A 17,961-nucleotide genomic window follows, 5' to 3' on the forward strand; every position below is an offset into this window, starting at 1 on the left:
ATCAAGGGATACACTCCTTTTCTTTCTGTTATTACTTTTGTTCATCAGTTCTTCATAAGGATAAGCTCGATCCAGGATCACCCTTATTATTGGTTTGGCAATTTATTATGTCTTTCATTTGTTTAATCTAACGCCATTAATTATTTGTATTGAATTAATCCGCATATCCTTAAAACTACATATAAATTCAGTTGTTATCCTTTGAGGGTAAACACTAGTAACAACTATTAGTCGACAATCATTTAATGATTTGTTAATTAACTAATTCATTCACATCCCAGAATCCAGATTGAGCTGCTCTTTAATTTCTTAAATAGTAAGAAAAAGGGCCAAATATATCCCTCTACTCTCGGATATTGTTTACATTTAACCTCCATTATTATTCGGGCAAATTTACTCCTGCCGTTATACTATCCGGCCAATTTACCCCTACCATCAGCAAACTTTTAAAAATTATCCCTTGATCTGTTAAGTAATCCAAAATTTCCTAATTTTCTTTTATTTAAATCACTTATTGTTCTTCTTGCTCCACTATTTTTAGAAATTACTATTGATACAAATGCTAAAGGTACTAGACTATACAAATTGTCCATGGATATTTTTAATTACTTATTATGCACCCACTTCTCTTCTTGTGATAATGGATTTGGAACTGGTTTAAACTTTTATTTAGTTTTCAACCATATACACATTGTAGAATTCAGTGGGTCTATTTATTGTGTATTATATGCAGCTGATCATCATGTATGTACATATATATTTGAATATATTTTGTTATTTTTCGATCTCTAGCACAGTTGCAATTTGCTAGAGACCGAAAATACCCTTGTATCTTCTCTCATGATCTCACATATATAAACAACAGGATACAAGGTTTTGACCTAACACTTGCAAAACCTAAACATTTATTTTCTCAAGTGTGCGGCCGCCTCTGTTTCCCTCCAGGTGCATTGAAGAACAAAGCTGCTACAAACCAAGGACCAGATCCCAACACTGAATATTGTCTTGTGTCCTTAAGTTTGTTGTATCTTTATCTTTTGTTCTTTACTTGTATTCCTACACGACCTTTTGGAAGTATTTAGTAGGACATTATTTAGCTATTATTGTTTTGGTTGTTTGACTAGAGTTAGTCAAGAGTGTGACTTTGTAATAGAGTTATTAATTACAAAAAGCTTACAATAGAATTATTGTAAGAGGTGCGTGATTAGAATTTAATTTCTAGATTGCAATAGGTTGTACTCTGAAGTTTGCTCAGTTTATTGGAGTTGAAATCCTACTGGGGTAAGTCGTAATTTTTAATGTCGTGAGCAAGGAGTTTTCCACGTAAATATTGTGTGTTCTTTACTTTCTGCTTATCTAATGTGAGAACTGCTATATTATTTGGTGGACCCTTAGTTTCTATCATCATGTACTTCTTGAACATTCTGGAAGTGGATCACTTTTTCTTAAATAACAGTTGTGTCTGTCCCAGCTTGCTTGCACCTCGGGAGGGCGGATTTATATAGAGGTGAGGGTGGTGCGCCACCTAATCGCTCTGGTCGAATTTCATGTACGTACTGGTACTTTACTGATATCTTACGTAAAAATTGTACATAAATGAATAGTGGCACCCCAGATTTTTCTTTTCTTCTCTTTCTCTTGATTTCTTATTTTATCTATGTATCTTATCTCTCAATACAGTTCCTTTTTGTTAGTTATTATATTTGCTTCTGCTTTCCTTGCTTTCCTTTTCTTGATATGCAGGTTTGAAATTTCAATATACTTTTAATCATTTTTCTTTTGATTTAGTTAATGTTATTTTTTTCTTGAAAGGATCGAATATTTTTAGTTTAGTAATCACGTGTGTATTTATGGACCAAAAAATTTTGTAAAGTGAATCGAATTAACTGAAAAATTGATCAAACCGAACGAATTAATTCAAAACTGAGCGAACCGATCAGATGCACACCCTATTTCAACCTCCTTGACTAGTGATAAGTTCACATTAAATACAATAACACCCAATCTATTAAATCCTGGATTCGCCTCTGACCTTGAGTATTCCACGGGATAACTCTGCTCGCCAAAATCCTGGAAGTGGATCACTTTTTAATTGCGAAGTGGGTCTGCATAAAAGTCAAGCAAAGAAGACAAGTTGCTACAAGCAAAGCAATAGCATTCCCCTTACGTATAAGGATGACATATTAACATAATAGTAGTAACAACTATTAGTTGACAATCATTGAATGTTTTATTAATTAACTAACTAAATCACATTTCAGAATCCAAATTGAGCTTCTCTTTAATTGATTAAATAGTATTATAGCTCAAAGATCCAGATCGGGATATATAAGAGCCACACTGTCAACGGATCTAAAATCAACTTTAACTCAACTACTGTATTACTTTAGTATATTATCAATCAATTTATGGGTGTAACCTATTGATTTAGTGAGATTTTGATTCGTAGCATACCTCATACCCAAGGAAATAAGACGAAAAACTAACAGTATTAAATGAGCAATAATTCCAAGAAACTAAATTACCATCGAAGAAGTTGCATTTTTCATGCTGTCTTGATAAAAGTTTTTATTTTTATTTTTTATTGAAGTAAAAAAGATTATTTTTTAAGAAAAAACCATGGCAGTGCATAGATGATTAAGCCAGCTGAATATACATACATGTACTTATCTTTGTTAGACAATAAGTTGAGGGTTTAAATAAATTAATTAATGTAATAAATTTTATCTAAAAAAACACTTGTCAAATACTTAATATTTTAATGCATATAATAATTTACCCGAAATAATCAATAGTCAGACGTGGGATCGATGTGATAATAATGCAAATAAACATATAAAAGGAGAGGAAGTAGAAAAGCATACCTAAAAGAGTTGATCACTGGTTGTTGATTGATGGCGATATACAATAACCTAAAATTTTAGAAATACACGTTAGTTAAGTCTGAACAGAGAAAAAAAAAAAGAGAAGTGGAAAAAACATGCTACTATTAAATTTCAATGACAAACATTAGCAAAGTAGTTGAGACCACGAGGGGTATTATATTATTATTGTTTTATTTATAAAAGTTGTTTGCTTTTCTGTTTTTCTAGATGAAATCAATTTGCTTATGCAGAACTAAATTGTCTTTCAAAATGGATTCTATTGTTTCGTTGAACTCGACATCCAAATATTTTTTTTTAAAAAGTTAATATCAAAATTTTAAAAGAAAATTTAAATGAAGGATATAAAAATCGATCAGTATTTATAGAGATAGCTTACCGTTTTCATCTTCTTGAGAAATGAATTGTTCCAATCGAGAAATGAGCATATCAAAATCATGCCGACGCGTTACCAGACCGAGCCGAAGATAAGTATTATCTGCAAAGAATCCGGTGCCTGGATGACCTCTGATTTTCGCTTCTTCGAAGAAGACGTGTGTGCAGTTTTTATCTTCTTCCCTCTTGCACTTTACCCACGCAAATGCTGCAATCAGCACCATTTCTATATTAGAACAACAACAAGCGCGTGCGCACACGCATACGCACACCACATATGCCGAATTGCGCGTAACTCGTATCACTATTTTGTAATTATGCTCGTAATAAAGTATATTTAGTTGGGGACTTGAGGACCGTAGTTGTTGAAAGTCTCCCAAATTGATACTTATTACTCCCTCCGGTCCAAAATAAGTGATTTTTTTGTCCTTTTTTTGTGGTCCAAAATAAGTGATTTTTCCAGATTTCAAGAATGAATTAATTATTTCTTTCCTACATTGCCCTTTGAGTAAATAGTGTTGGAGTATGTGTTAGGAGTATTTATGTGAAGAGATAGTAAATGTTAATATGATCAATTTTATTGCTAATTAATGTTAAAAGGTGGATTTCTTAATGTGTGAAAACAGCTAAAAAATCTCTTATTTTGGACCGGAGGGAGTACTATCTATTTTTGTATTATGTTTTGTTTGACTCAAAAGATATTGCAACCTTTTTGAACAAATCAATCAAAGAAAATGATGGGGTAAATCTTAGTCATTCGTAATGAATTCCAGATCAATGAACTAAAAGAAGAATAATACATAAAAAGAAGTGAAGATAAACGATCTTATTGAAGCTTCCCGGTAGCGTTCTCATTAATCGGTGGAGTAGAACATGTTACATATTACATCAATCACCCCGGATTGCCTCTTTTATCCTTCTATTTTTCGAAGTTACAGAGAGGAGGTTGATGGAGAATAGGAGAGATGTTCCCCCCCCCCCCCGAAAAAAGCCCCCCCCTTGAGAGGTTTTTACCCTCCTATATATACAGTCCTGGACCTCCGGATACACGCTCTATCCGATGATTCTCTATGCCTCACACTCCTCGGTTACTCGCTGGAGGTCATTCTTTACCGTTTCGATGAAAGTCATGAGGGTAAGATATAGAACAGCCCATGTTGATCCTTGTTGTCATGCCATCTGTGAACAGGGCGTTGGTCGGTCTGACCGTTGTGGTCAGATTTTGACCAATACAGTTAGTCCCTCCGTCTGTCGGGGTCGTCCCCTGACTGGCTCGGCAGACGAATTATGACCGCTGTCATCCCGAGAGAAATCTGACTACTCACTCCTTGGTTGTGCTCCATGGATTCGGAAGAGACGACGACACCCTTTTGGTATTTCTGGACCGTCGCGGCCGTTTCGGAACCGAAACGTTGTTTGTACCGAAACGTCGTGCCGTGGTTGCAGCCATTATGACACACGTTCTCATAGAGTTTGAACGTTTCATGTGCCAGCGAGTTTGATTGGCGACTCTTGGGTTTCGCGCTTGGGAGATTTATGTCTCTTATAAATAGAAGGAATACATCATTCGATTGGCACATTCCCTTGCCTTTTGCCCGAAAGAATTCTTGCGAGTATACGTTCTTCCTGATAATTTCAAGCTTTTATTTGCTCCTTGTGAGCCGAAGAACTTCCATCTTTTCCTTTCGTTGCTTCTTTCCTTTGCTAAATTAACACAATGGCCGGTAATTCTTCTCTCGCTGACCTCTCTGCCCCGATTCCGGCACCGGAAAACAAAATAAGTGATTTTTTGCCCTTTTTTGTCGTCCAAAAAAGTGATTTTTCCAGATTTCAAGAATGAATTAATTATTTCTTTCCTACATTGCCCTTTGAGTAAATAGTGTTGGAGTATGTGTTAGGAGTATTTATGTGAAGAGATAGTAAACGTTAATATGGTCAATTTTATTGCTAATTAATGTTAAAAGGTGGATTTCTTAATGTGTGAAAACAGCTAAAAAATCTCTTATATTGGACCGGAGGGAGTACTATCTATTTTTGTATTTTGTTTTGTTTGACTCAAAAGATATTGCAACCTTTTTGAACAAATCAATCAAAGAAAATGATGGGGTAAATCTTAGTCATTCGTAATGAATTCCAGATCAATGAACTAAAAGAAGAATAATACATAAAAAGAAGTGAAGAGAAACGATCTTATTGAAGCTTCCCAGTAGCGTTCTCATTAATCGGTGGAGTAGAACATGTTACATATTACATCAATCGCCCCGGATTGCCTCCTTTTCCTTCTATTTATCGAAGTTACAGAGAGGAGATAGATGGAGAATAGGAGAGATGTTTTCTCTCCCCCCCCTCCCCCCACAAAAGCCTCCCCCCCTGAGAGGTTTTTATCCTCCTATATATACAGCCCTGGACCTCCGGCTACACGCTCTATCCGATGATTCTCTATGCCTCACACTCCTCGGTTACTCGCTGGAGGTCATTCTTTACCGCTTCGATGAAAGTCATGAGGGTAAGATATAGAACAGCCCATGTTGATCCTTGTTGTCATGCCATCTGTGAACAGGGCGTTGGTCGGTCTGACCGTTGTGGTCAGATTTTGACCAATACAGTTAGTCCCTCCGTCTGTCGGGGTCGTCCCCTGACTGGCTCGGCAGACGAATTATGACCGCTGTCATCCCGAGAGAAATCTGACTACTCACTCCTTGGTTGTGCTCCATGGATTCGGAAGAGACGACGACACCCTTTTGGTATTTCTGGACCGTCGCGACCGTTTCGGAACCGAAACGTTGTTTGTGCCGAAACGTCGTGCCGTGGTTGCAGCCATTATGACACACGTTCTCATAGAGTTTGAACGTTTCATGTGCCAGCGAGTTTGATTGGCGACTCTTGGGTTTCGCGCTTGGGAGATTTATGTCTCGTATAAATAGAAGGAATACATCATTCGATTGGCACATTCCCTTGCCTTTTGCCCGAAAGAATTCTTGCGAGTATACGTTCTTCCTGATAATTTCAAGCTTTTATTTGCTCCCTGTGAGCCGAAGAACTTCCATCTTTTCCTTTCGTCGCTTCTTTCCTTTGCTAAATTAACACAGTGGCCGGTAATTCTTCTCGCGTTGACCTCTCTGCCCCGATTCCGGCACCGGAAAACAATACTCCGGCCACCGGAGGGGCAGAACTGGTGGAGGATGAGAAGGTTCCATCAGTAGCCGAGATCTTGCCCCGCCCTGGAAGAGCATGGGCTGATTTCAGCGGTCGCATTGGGGAGGAGCCGGAACCTGTCCCCTCAGTGATGAAGGAGGAGATATTGTAGATTTGAAAGCCCGGTGGGGAATTCCCAGTTATATCGAAATGCGGCCGGCGGTAGGGGACGACATCGTCCATTTTGATCGCCCCGGATACTGCGTGTTCTACGCGTACCCCTTCCTTATTGGGTACACTCTTCCTCTCCCACTCCTGGTGGTGGAGTTCTATCGCTTTTATGAGGTGTGCCCTGCCCAACTCTCGCCGTACCTGTATAAACTGTTTTTGATGTTGCTCAAGTTTGCGGAACTCGCCGGCCGTGAGATCACTTTGGGGCACATGCTCAACATCTTCGCCCCTCAGCATATTCATGGTACGATGATCCACATGCGCCCTCGGGGGTCGAAGAGCCTGGTGGTAAAGATGGACGACAGGGCTAACCGTCATTTCTATGAGAATTACTTCTATGTGTGTACCGAGCACCTCGTGGCGGATCCAACGGGGTTCCTTGAGAAATGGAACTTTGCGCGTAAGTTTGTATGTTGTTTTATTTTTAGTCGAAGGGATGCACGATCATTTCTTATCGTGATACTAAATCTTTGCCAATTTTTGCAGCCGCGAGATTGCCTCCTCCACCTGTCGAAAGTATCCGTGAGTGGGTGAGCGCTATTCTTCCTCATACGGCGGGGGTCCGCATGTGGGCGGCCTTCTATGACAAGTATGGGCGCAAGCCTCTTTCTGGTATGATGTCGTGTCCGTTCGCCGCTTTTCTTCTTCCCTTCTTTGTATTTAATTTCTCACATGCTCCTCATTGATGTCAGGGAGGGTACGGAGAGCGAGGGCTCCTCCATTGGCTTTCTGATAACCAGCCTCATCTGCTCGCCCTATCGCAGTACCCACTGCCTGACCTTCGTCGAGGGCTGCTTCAGTTGAGTCCGCGGCAATGGTTAGTCCTGCTGAGGCCGCTTCTCAGGCTAAAGTTCCGACTGGTGTTGCTCGCCTGACGGGTGAATCTCCGCTTACTGAGGCGAAGGGGGGCCTTCCAAAAGGCGGCTAATAGAGTTCGAGACAGCGCCCCCAACTGTGATTCGTCTGGACGACTCTCTTTCGACGGGATCTGGAGTGGGGGTTGATATGGCTCCCCCTGTAGGGATGGAGCCGGCCGTTGCTTCTGCTCGATCAGAAATTCCAGCCATTGTCGGTGATCAGCATCCTACCGCGACGGAGGGTTAGGTTACTGGGGCCGCCGTTGTGGTTTCGGACGTACCCTTGTCCTCCGTGCTCGGTCATACTTCCTCTTCAGCTGCTGACAGAGGAAAGGGAGCCGTGGTCGACGACTACGAGTCTGAGTCGGACCTCGACCCTGATGATATCAGGATGTTTGAGGAGGGCATTACCCATTAGGTGGTTCGAGCGGGAGGTCCGGCCTGCTTTCTTGAGATTCCTTCGGATGTCAACCTTCTGAGGGATACGGAGGATTTGGTGCCGCAGTTCGGCATCTTGTGTTCCGAGGCCAAGACTATGGCCCTTTGGAACGTTCCTGATACTGGTTTGATGGATGAGGTGGCCACTATGGGCTTAAGAGTACGTTACATTATCCCTGTTGCTTTTCTTTCGTTTTTCTTGATCACAGGGTGCTAACCCATCTTCACATTTTTCAGACGTATATGCTGGAGGTGGAGAGTATTCGCAGGGCCAACATTCGGGCCAAGATTTTCTTGAAGATGCTAGAGAAATATCAACGCTATCGGGACAAGTGCCGTGAGATGCATGAGCGGCTGAAGGCGAACCCTTGCGATCGGACTCTCGGCGAGGAGTTGGAGAAGAGGGGCCAGGAGTGATTGCAGGCTATTCGCAGCAAGAGTGCGCTTGAGGAGCAACTTCGTGCGAAGGACGAGAGCTCGAGCTGGGCAAAGGAGTTGCTGCGGAGTGTGAATATCTCCAGGAGAAGTTGAGGTCGATGCAGTCTGAGATGGATCAGAACCTCCTCAGGGTCGAGGCTATGAGTGCAGAGTGGGTGGGAAAATTGGCTGAGGTGGAGAGAAAGGTGGCCGGGATGGAATGCATGGAGAGTGCCTGGTCCTCAGCTTCGGCGAGGGCGGCGACTTTGGAGGATACCATCCGCGTCCTCCAATCTGAGCAGGAATCGGAAAGGGCGACGGCCGCGCTAAGGGAGGAGAGGCTTGAAGAGCGCATTAGCGAGATTGACCGGGAGGCCTTGATCTTGGGAGATCGGGTCGATGCTCTGGAAGCCGAAAAGGAGCAACTGTTGGCTCAACTAGAGTCTTCCTCCGCCGCTGTTCCTCGTCATTTGCACGAGCTTTGGGTCCACGCTAAAGCCCAGCGGGATATATATAAAAATCTATGGGAGATGGGTAAGGTGACCGAGGCCGCATATGAAGAAGCGCGGGTGAAGGCGCGAGAAGCTCGCGTCAATTGTGGATATGACTCGGCGACGCCAGAATCTGATGAGGACGTGGGCGCCGAAGGTGAACTCCCCGGAGGTGAGGGTGGCGATGATGATGCCGAATAAAGAGATAATGACCTTGATCTGTTTTCTGTTTGTTGTTTTCTTCCTTCATTCATTTTTTTTGTCGGTTGTCGTTACCATTTCCTTCTTCTTTTCCCTTGTTGTTGTTGTTTTTCTATATATTGTTGACTTGGTCCTTATGTAATCCGCATCCATTTGCGCGGTAACTTTGTATAAAGAAGAGCCTTTCGCTGTTATTCGTCTCGTACTTTACCTTTGTTTTTGTTTTTTGATTTGGAAAGTCCCAGTGACTTGGTTCACCACGAGTTGAGAGTCGCAATGGAGTGCGAGCCGCCGAGCGCCACATTTGAGGGCTAACTTTAATCCTGCAATCATAGCTTCATACTCGGCCTCATTGTTAGTCATTTCGGGGCACCGTATGGACTGGCGAATTACTTCGCCCGTAGGGACTTCGAGGACGAGTCCCAGTCCCGATCCCGAGGCGTTAGATGCACCGTCGGTGTAGAGGACCCAGAAGTCAGGGTGTGCGGAAGCGCGAAGCGCTTCCTGCTTTACTTCAGGCAATATTTCTACGCTGAAGTCGGCGACGAAATCAGCGAGCACTTGTCGAGGTTGGTAGGTTATATCGTGCTCGCTTAATTCTATGGCCCATTTGGCCAACCTGCCCGATAGTTCGGGTTTGTATAGGATGCCCCTGATGGGAGAAGGTTGTCACCACTTTTATGGGGTGACATTGGAAATATGGTCGGAGCTTCCGTGAAGCTACGACTAATGCCAGGGCCAATTTCTCAAGGTGGGGGTACCTTGTTTCGGCATCGACTAAGGTTTTGCTAATATAATAAATTGGAGATTGCGTACCTTCCGACGACTTGGCCTTAGGAATATTTCGAATTTTCTCTTTGGTGATGGCTCATGGACTTGAAGGGTGTTATTTCGACTTATCGAAATGTTAACCCGTCGTCATTCGATCGAGGTCGAACTCGTCTTTTGGCGAAGGCTCCTGGCCTTAAAGGGCGTTGTTTCGACTTATCGAAATGTTAACCCATCGTCGTTCGATCGAGGTCGAACTCTTCTTTTTGGCGAAGGCCCTTGGCCTTAAAGGGTGTTATTTCGAACATATCAAAATGTTAACCCGTCGTCGTTTGATCGAGGTCGAACTCTTCTTCTTTGGCGAATGCCCTTGGCCTTAAAGGGTGTTCCCTGGGGGAGTCCCAGTTTGCTTAATTTTGCTTGCATTGGAGAATATTATGTATTTCCTGGGGGAGTCCCAGTTTGCTTAATTTTGCTTGTATTGGAGAATAAGATGCGTTTCCTGGGGGAGTCCCAGTTTGTTTGATTTTGCTTGTATTGGAGAATACGACGCATTTCCTTGGTGATTGCTCCTGCTTCTATTCCACTTGGAGAAGTAGTAAGTTAAAACAAAATTGTTACCTCAGTTTGATCTAGTGCAAAGAAATGCTTAGAGGGCAAGCACAATAAGCAGGAATCGGTGACGCTGAAGTAAAGTCGAGCCTCTCCCAAATTCATCACTGTTTCTTTTTGTTGTGTTGATCATCATCATCTACTGTTTGAGTGGTGGGCTGTAGTTGATCATCATTGGCAGCAGCTTCAGTTGATGATGAAGAGATGGAGGACGAATTAGGAGTATTTACAATCTCAGACGACGGAATCTTATTGACTATTTGTGCTGGAACCAATAAAGGTACAGGTGGTGATGGAGGTTGAAGCAAATCGAATATAGAAGGAGTAGTAATTGGATGAGAAGAAAACATGGTTTCTATTAAACTTAAAGAAGAGCCCTTTTCAGATTCACATGTCGGCATATCAAAGATGCTTGATAAAGAATAATTATTCGCCGGAATCTGATCAATTGTATGATCAATTGACAAATTAAAGAAAAATTGTACTCATTAAGCAACTATATTAAATCATAGAACTTATGCATAATACATATGGCATGAACTTATACGTTTGATGCATGCACCGACAATTCACAATCCATCTTATCGAGCACAGGTTCAAGCGGACGTGCTTGGACACAAAAATCGAAGTGCAAAATGTGTGAACAACAGCCCTAGCAACTACAAGGGTGTATGTATATATGCCCAAAACGAAATCCAGAAGTCAGTACTCTGTTTACTTCCGAGGAGCTGAGAAACCCCAAAAGGAGGTCGGGTTCCCATCAATTTTGTGTGACAAAGGGCGGATAAACCTGTTGTTTGTGCTTTTTTCCTTGTCCGCCATGGACTTGATCAAAAGCATAGATTCCGCTTCTTTCTTATTGCAAACAACAAAAGGCAGAGAGAGAAATATAGACTTCACTTTATGCTTGGGTTTGGGTATAGGATTTTTTCAGAAAGCTTTGACATGTGATGCATGAAGATTTTATTGGTCATTAGCAAGCAAAAGCTGTGGTAAATGTAAGTGCTCTAGAAGCTACACAAGAACTCGCTAGGATTGAATTTTAGATCTAGAAAAAACTATTATTTTAACTAGAAAATCCCCACAGACGGCGCCAAATTGTTTGACTCAAAAAACTTTTGATTCTTTTTAAGCAAATCAATCAATGAAGAAGGGGTAAATCCTAGTTAAAGACAATTAACTCTAGATCCGAGATTAATAGCATTAATAGAAAAACATAGCCGAGTATAAATGTTGGCGGCGATTATGGCCAGATTTAATATCATAAAGAAAGATGCATTAAGTAACATTAAGTGACAATAAAATGTAAATAAAAGAAAGGATTCACCCGATTTTGAGCGAAGCGGATCCTCTCTCATTTGATAAAGATAAAGATGAATGATAGACAAATACATGAATCTTAGGATCCTTTTTGGATCTCATGAAGTTTTGGGATCACAGATCATCTCTTTTTCTTTTAAGAGATGTGTTTACATATTTTCTAGAGAGGGAGAGGGAGAGGGATCGAGAGAGAGACCCCCCTTTTTTTGGGAAGTCCTCCCCTCCTATTTATAAGGGGTATTCCCAGAAAAATATTAAAAGAAAAAGTACAAATAGAGGAAATATTCATTAGAANGATCGAGGTCGAACTCTTCTTTTTGGCGAAGGCCCCTGGCCTTAAAGGGTGTTATTTCGACTTATCGAATCGTTGTTCGATCGAGGTCGAACTCTTCTTTTTGGCAAAGGCCCCTGGCCTTAAAGGGTGTTATTTCGACCTATCGAAATATTAACCCGTCGTCGTTCGATTGAGGTCGAACTCATCTTTTTGGCGAAGGCCCCTGGCCTTAAAGGGTGTTATTTCGACTTATCGAAATATTAACCCGTGGTTGTTCGATCGAGGTCGAACTCTTTTTTTTGGCGAAGGCCCCTGGACTTAAAGGGTGTTATTTCGACCTATCGAAATATTAACCCGTCGTCGTTCGATCGAGGTCGAACTCATATTTTTGGCGAAGGCCCATGGCCTTAAAGGGTGTTATTTTGACTTATCGAAATATTAACCCGTCGTTGTTCGATTGAGGTCGAACTCTTCTTTTTGGCGAAGGCCCCTGGCCTTAAAGGGTGTTATTTTGACTCATCGAAATGTTAACCCGTCGTCAGTCCCAGTTTTTCGGAGAATCGGGCGTCTTTTGGGAGAGTCCCTATTAGCTAGATATTGTTCGCATCGGGGTATGTAATACTGGAGGATATGAAATGTCGCCGTTTTTCTTATATTTGTTCGGTGTGTTCATAGGAGTTTCCTTATCTGACTCCTGCCTTTTTCGGAGATATAATTGGCAGGCGATGTTCCGGTTGCCCTGTGGTAGTTTTTCATTCCCCAATTGAAGTGTTTCTTTGTTCGCTCGCTCGCGCGGTGCTTGTGTCCCTACTTGAGCAGAGAGCAGAAAGCAAATTAGAACGATACTTTTCTTACCTCCATCCGATGAATCGGTGAATCAGAGTAGGTTTATAACGTAGCTCGTTTTGCTTGGCCTTTCGATGGGTGATGGAGCCGTTCCTACATTTGATGGCTGTATTCAGCTTTCTTTTCCTTTCTAGGCTGTGCCTTTCTTACGCTTGGGTAGGGCTTCGTCTTAGCGATCTTCTTGAGGGATAATCGTGTTCCTTGTCTTTGATCCGGAAGAAACTAGGACATTTCACTAAGAAATCTCTACAGACGACGCCAAATTGTTTGACTCAAAAGATATTGCAACCTTTTTGAACAAATCAATCAAAGAAAATGATGGGGTAAATCTTAGTCATTCGTAATGAATTCCAGATCAATGAACTAAAAGAAGAATAATACAAAGAAGATAAACAATCTTATTGAAGCTTCCCAGTAGCGTTCTCATTAATCGGTGGAGTAGAACATGTTACATATTACATCAATCGCCCCGGATTGCCTCCTTTATCCTTCTATTTTTCGAAGTTACAGAGAGGAGGTAGATGGAGAATAGGAGAGATGTTTTCTCCCCCCCCACCCCGAAAAAAGGCCCCCCCTTTTGAGAGGTTTTTACCCTCCTATATATACAGCCCTGGACCTCCGGTTACACGCTCTATCCGATGCTTCTCTATGCCTCACACTCCTCGGTTACTCGCTGGAGGTCATTCTTTACTGCTTCGACGAAAGTCATGAGGGCAAGATATAGAACAACCCATGTCGATCCTTGTTGCCATGTCGTCTGTGAACGGAGCGTTGGTCGGTCTAACCGTTGTGGTCAGATTTTGACCAATACATGTTTAAGTTGGGGACGTTGGTAATTTAAGTTTTGGTGCCCTAATCAACTTCAGTACTGTTGTTTCAATACTATATAAGTACAATATACAAAAAAAAAGTGTTTATAAAAAAATTAAAGTCAGACAAACTTTTGGAAGAAAAAAAAGTGTTTTTAAATAGAACCAGAAGAAGTTTTGGAGAAACAGAAAAAATATAGTTTCTCTCCAAAAATCACTTTTTTGAAAAATACTTTTGAGCAAAATATACTTAAAATACTTTTTAAAAGCTTGATCAAATACTAATTGCTGCTCAGAAGTGTTTTTCAAATTAATTAGTCAAATATAAACTGCTTCTCACCAAATTACGTACTATAAGTATCTTATAATTTTGAAGCACTTGGTCAAGTAATTTGATAGGGTTCAATTTTGTCATGTAAAAATTTAAAATAATACAAAGTAATCCTTTCTTGAGTCACTTGGTTGGTTGTGATAAAAGAAGATTAACATATAGCCTGGGAGGTAATGGTAGGTGACAGCAGTACGTATTAAACAGTGAGAATGATATTGGCATATACCAATAAAATTTTTGATGGAGTGATAAATTCTTCGTTACTTTTAGTCATAGATTTTGGCTTTGAATTATAGGCATGGGGTCTTTTTTATTAGGGAATGCGGAAGCAGAACAAATTTAGTTAGGCTTCAATATAAATACAAAATAAAAAAAAAGAAAAGAATATCCGCACACCATTTGAGTTAATACTCTTAAGCTTGTATTCTTTCGTTCCATTTTATATGTCTAAGCTCTTTTTTGTCAATTTCAAAAAGATCGATACCTTTTTTTTAATTATGTTCTTTTCATTTGTCTTTTAATGAGACTCTCTTATACTTCTATGTATAGTAGGAACTCGCGGCATGTCATAAGACCACAAAAATTTGAAGAGTACTTTTAATATGTTATACTCCCTCCGTTCTAATTTATTTAAATTTGTTTGACTGGGCACAAAGTTTAAGAAAAAATGAAGACTTTTGGAATTTGTTGTCCTAAACAAGTTAAAAAGGGGTCCAGAGTATTTGTGTGGTTATAAAAGGTTAGAATTGTAAGTATAAGCTAAATAGTTTCCAAATTTAAAAAGGGGTCATTCTTTTTGAAACGGAGCAAAAAGGAAATAAGTTCACATAAACTGAACAGAGGGATCATATAATACCTATATTTAATTTATGCATCAAAAGTGTTTATTCCTTTCTTACGTTCAATATCATATAAAATAAAATGAAAGGAGCAGTAGAAAATGACTTCACTATTAGAGGAATAAGAAAGATGAGAAGAAATATCACCTGGAGATGGTTCTCTTGCTCTGTCAAGAAATGTGCAATACTGAGTTGGAATATGTTGAATGCTGAAACGTTTAGAAAAGGAGAAGATATGACTAATTTTTTCCCAGCGATCCCTCAAGATTTCATGTGCAAAATTGAAGAATTTCTTGCCATCTCCTTCATTAACAACTCTCAAAATAGTTAAAGCTCTCAATAGTGTATCTTTAGACATCTCCATATCAGCCTGATGAATATACTCCTTCATTCTATTATACACATTCACATCCTTCACAACAGCCCACCTACACAAATTCATGTGGATCAGACGCAACGGATCTAGAATTTTAATTCTATGGATTCATCAAGTTATTGGTTCATAGTTCAAATATAACAATTTCAGTAAATTTTACGCAGATAAATCAAGGTCTAGACATAAAATTTGCGTCTATATTACCCGAGCCTGGTTCCAGCATGACCAGTTAGCTTAGACAAGGAGAAAATCATGAGATCATCATCAGCAGGAGCTGGAATTGCTGTGAACTGAGGCCAATAATATACCCTATCAAAAATGTACTTCACATTTGGGCCGCCTTTCAGAACTGGACCTTCTAAATTCCCTTCTGGATTGCTTGGTGAAGTCACAAACTCAAACACATCTCCACCAATATTATCAGAGTTGTTCAACATGGATGGATCTCCGATAAATTCATAATGTCGTGTTTGCAAGTAATCCGTTTGAAGCTTATAGAACTGAGAAATCAAAACCAAAATTCGTAAAGAATTTAACTTTTATATGCATCGCCAACATAAAGAATTTATACAAAACTCAAGGATAATGTAAAACTTTGTGATAGAACGTACGAACCGGATAATGAGGGGGTTTTGCGTAAAATTTTGCAGGGTAAGGAGAGGAAGAATAATTCTCCATGGAAAGAGAATGAACTACAGCATTGAGGAGGCGACTAGCGCCAACACCAATAGCGATGTATCTTCCATCAGTAATAGCGTTCTTGGCATTTGAATGTAACTTCCTAATGGTTTTCTCGAGCTCCTGGGAAAGGTGAGAGGTTGGATCAGGAAAGGAATAGGCCATTCTATGCCAACCTGCTATCACTACTGCACTGCTTTCTGCATTTTCCATCCAGAATGGCTCATAGAATAGAGGATCCCAACTACATTTATGAGTTAAAAGACTTTGTTACTAGTGGCCAAACCACAATTTTTAGATTCAAAAGAAGTAAATACACCAAAAGTCAAGGGGATTCAACATTTACATAATTTTGACCTAGTTTACTGTAATATCGTAAATCACAAGGAAGATCACTAGTACCCGAAAGCGTTAGCAGAACAGTTGGGGATAAGTAAAGAGCAATCAGGTCCAGTATAACAAGTATAACATTCACAAGTAGGAATTCCATCTACGATAAGGCCATCAAGATAGGCTTTTCCATGGCCTGAGCATGAAATTGAGGCTACTGCTTCTGCTTCCTCTGCTGCTTTCTGGCTCCAACTCAACTTCCCCTGATTCTTCTTCTCCTGCTCTCTGCATTTACTCTTCGACTCCAACTCTTTAATAAAAAAGAATATATTCATGGTCAAGAGTATTAAAACCAAGAGATACATAACATAGTTACACCTCTGAATCTTTGCCATAATCTCTGTTCTCTGTTTCCTTCTTCTTTGAAATGTTTGTGGCTCTTTGTAGCAAAAGAGTAGTATATTTGTTGGGAAATAATGTCCCACATGGAAATATTAATATCCACCGTAACTAATAAGAATAAGACATTAAACAGAACGTGAAAAATATAATATATGAGTGGAACAATATAATAGCATAAAAATGAGATATTTTCCACTCACAAGACTACTATACGTATCTAGGAGGTTTTATGGGGCACGTGAACCCAGGCTCCCCTCCATAAATCATGTATAGTAATGTTATATTTTTTTAAAAATACTTAAATATTTGTATATGCACTCATGCTCAAAATATTATATGATGTGATAGTTATTTGGTGCACCTCTTTACGTGAGGTTGTGAGTTCAAATCTTATGTCAATCTTGTTATTTTTTCCATCTTTTTAGAACTAGACGCCCACGAAAGATGGGCGTGTGCGGTGTCACTTTTTGCATATTATTAATTACTTTTTCTTATTATATCTTTTTTTGCTTAGTTTATTCTTTCAAAATTTTCATACATTAAAATTCCTATGCTTCTTTTTCACAGTAGAATCTTATTCAATTAAACAAAATGTGTATGTTAAAACTAGTAGCAGTGTATGATGTAGTATATAGTGAATGGGTTTAACTGATCCAAATATTTTCAACATGGAAAATAGATATAGATGTAAGAAAATCATTATTTTAAAAAATAATAATTTTAAACTTATAATTTCAAAAGTGTAATGGGTGGGTAATAGTAAGCAGTAAAGGTTGAACACGTAAAATTTATATACTTCTTTTTAATAGTGCACCAATCCTACCAAAATTTTGGATCCGCCTCTGACTACACAAAATCCCTGAGAGACTATTACACATTAAAAAAAACAACACTTTGTATTTTATACAGCTAAGAGAAGTTTTATTGTGTGTCTCACACAACAGACATCAGTTATGTGAGGCTCCGTTTTATCTCACAAATTTGTGGACCCCAATCTTACACTTCTGGGTCTACAAAAATTTAGATCCATAAAACTATGAGATAAAAAAGATACCTCATACAACTAAAGTCAACTGTATGAGACACAAAATAAAATTTTCCTACAGCTAATAACATGCAACTCTTTAACTTTTTCTTGACAGACTGTTTTCGTCACTGTGTGTGAACTGCTACACTATTATTGCTTCTCACTCCTTTCTTCGGGGTGTTGAAATGAAACAAACAAGGATCCTAACTGTGAATGTAATGATCCGAACAAAAAAATATAAAAACAAAATTAGCTTTTGTTATATGGAACAAAAAAAAAAAAAATGGCTCGGGGTACAAAAGGTTTTGGCGTTCACGTAAAA

The 17,961-nt window shown here is 39.8% G+C and overlaps 1 protein-coding gene across 2 annotated transcripts; it reads right to left on the minus strand.

Moving 5' to 3' along the window:
- Window positions 1–1,877: 1,877 nt before the first annotated feature.
- On the minus strand, window positions 1,878–16,713 carry LOC109213440 (tryptophan aminotransferase-related protein 3-like). Of its 2 annotated transcripts, none has more exons than XM_019377239.1 (7): window positions 16,283–16,713; window positions 15,818–16,124; window positions 15,407–15,702; window positions 14,974–15,254; window positions 3,262–3,465; window positions 2,865–2,912; window positions 1,878–2,070 (listed from the first exon to the last, which is right to left on the minus strand). In XM_019377239.1, exons 1-6 carry the CDS (start codon window positions 16,603–16,605, stop codon window positions 2,878–2,880), a joined length of 1,446 nt encoding a protein of 481 aa, XP_019232784.1. In that variant the 5' UTR covers window positions 16,606–16,713; the 3' UTR covers window positions 1,878–2,070; window positions 2,865–2,877. The 2 variants fall into 2 exon arrangements, with proteins under 2 accessions (XP_019232784.1, XP_019232783.1); XM_019377238.1 differs by having other exon boundaries at window positions 1,878–2,105.
- Between the last annotated feature and the right edge of the window lie 1,248 nt (window positions 16,714–17,961).

The sequence above is a fragment of the Nicotiana attenuata genome, unplaced genomic scaffold (assembly GCF_001879085.1).
Source record: "Nicotiana attenuata strain UT unplaced genomic scaffold, NIATTr2, whole genome shotgun sequence".
NCBI lineage: Eukaryota > Viridiplantae > Streptophyta > Magnoliopsida > Solanales > Solanaceae > Nicotiana > Nicotiana attenuata.

What these genes read in the sequence shown, in the direction of transcription:
- LOC109213440 (XM_019377239.1), bottom strand. Translation starts at nt 16,605, where the DNA reads ATGGCAAAGATTCAGAGGTGTAACTATGTTATGTATCTCTTGGTTTTA. An exon ending in AGCAAGAGAACCATCTCCAG is followed by an intron (nt 3,466 to 14,973) that starts GTGATATTTCTT and finishes TGCTGATTGCAG; the next exon opens with CATTTGCGTGGGTAAAGTGC. An exon ending in TTCTCAAGAAGATGAAAACG is followed by an intron (nt 2,913 to 3,261) that starts GTAAGCTATCTC and finishes CTAAAATTTTAG; the next exon opens with GTTATTGTATATCGCCATCA.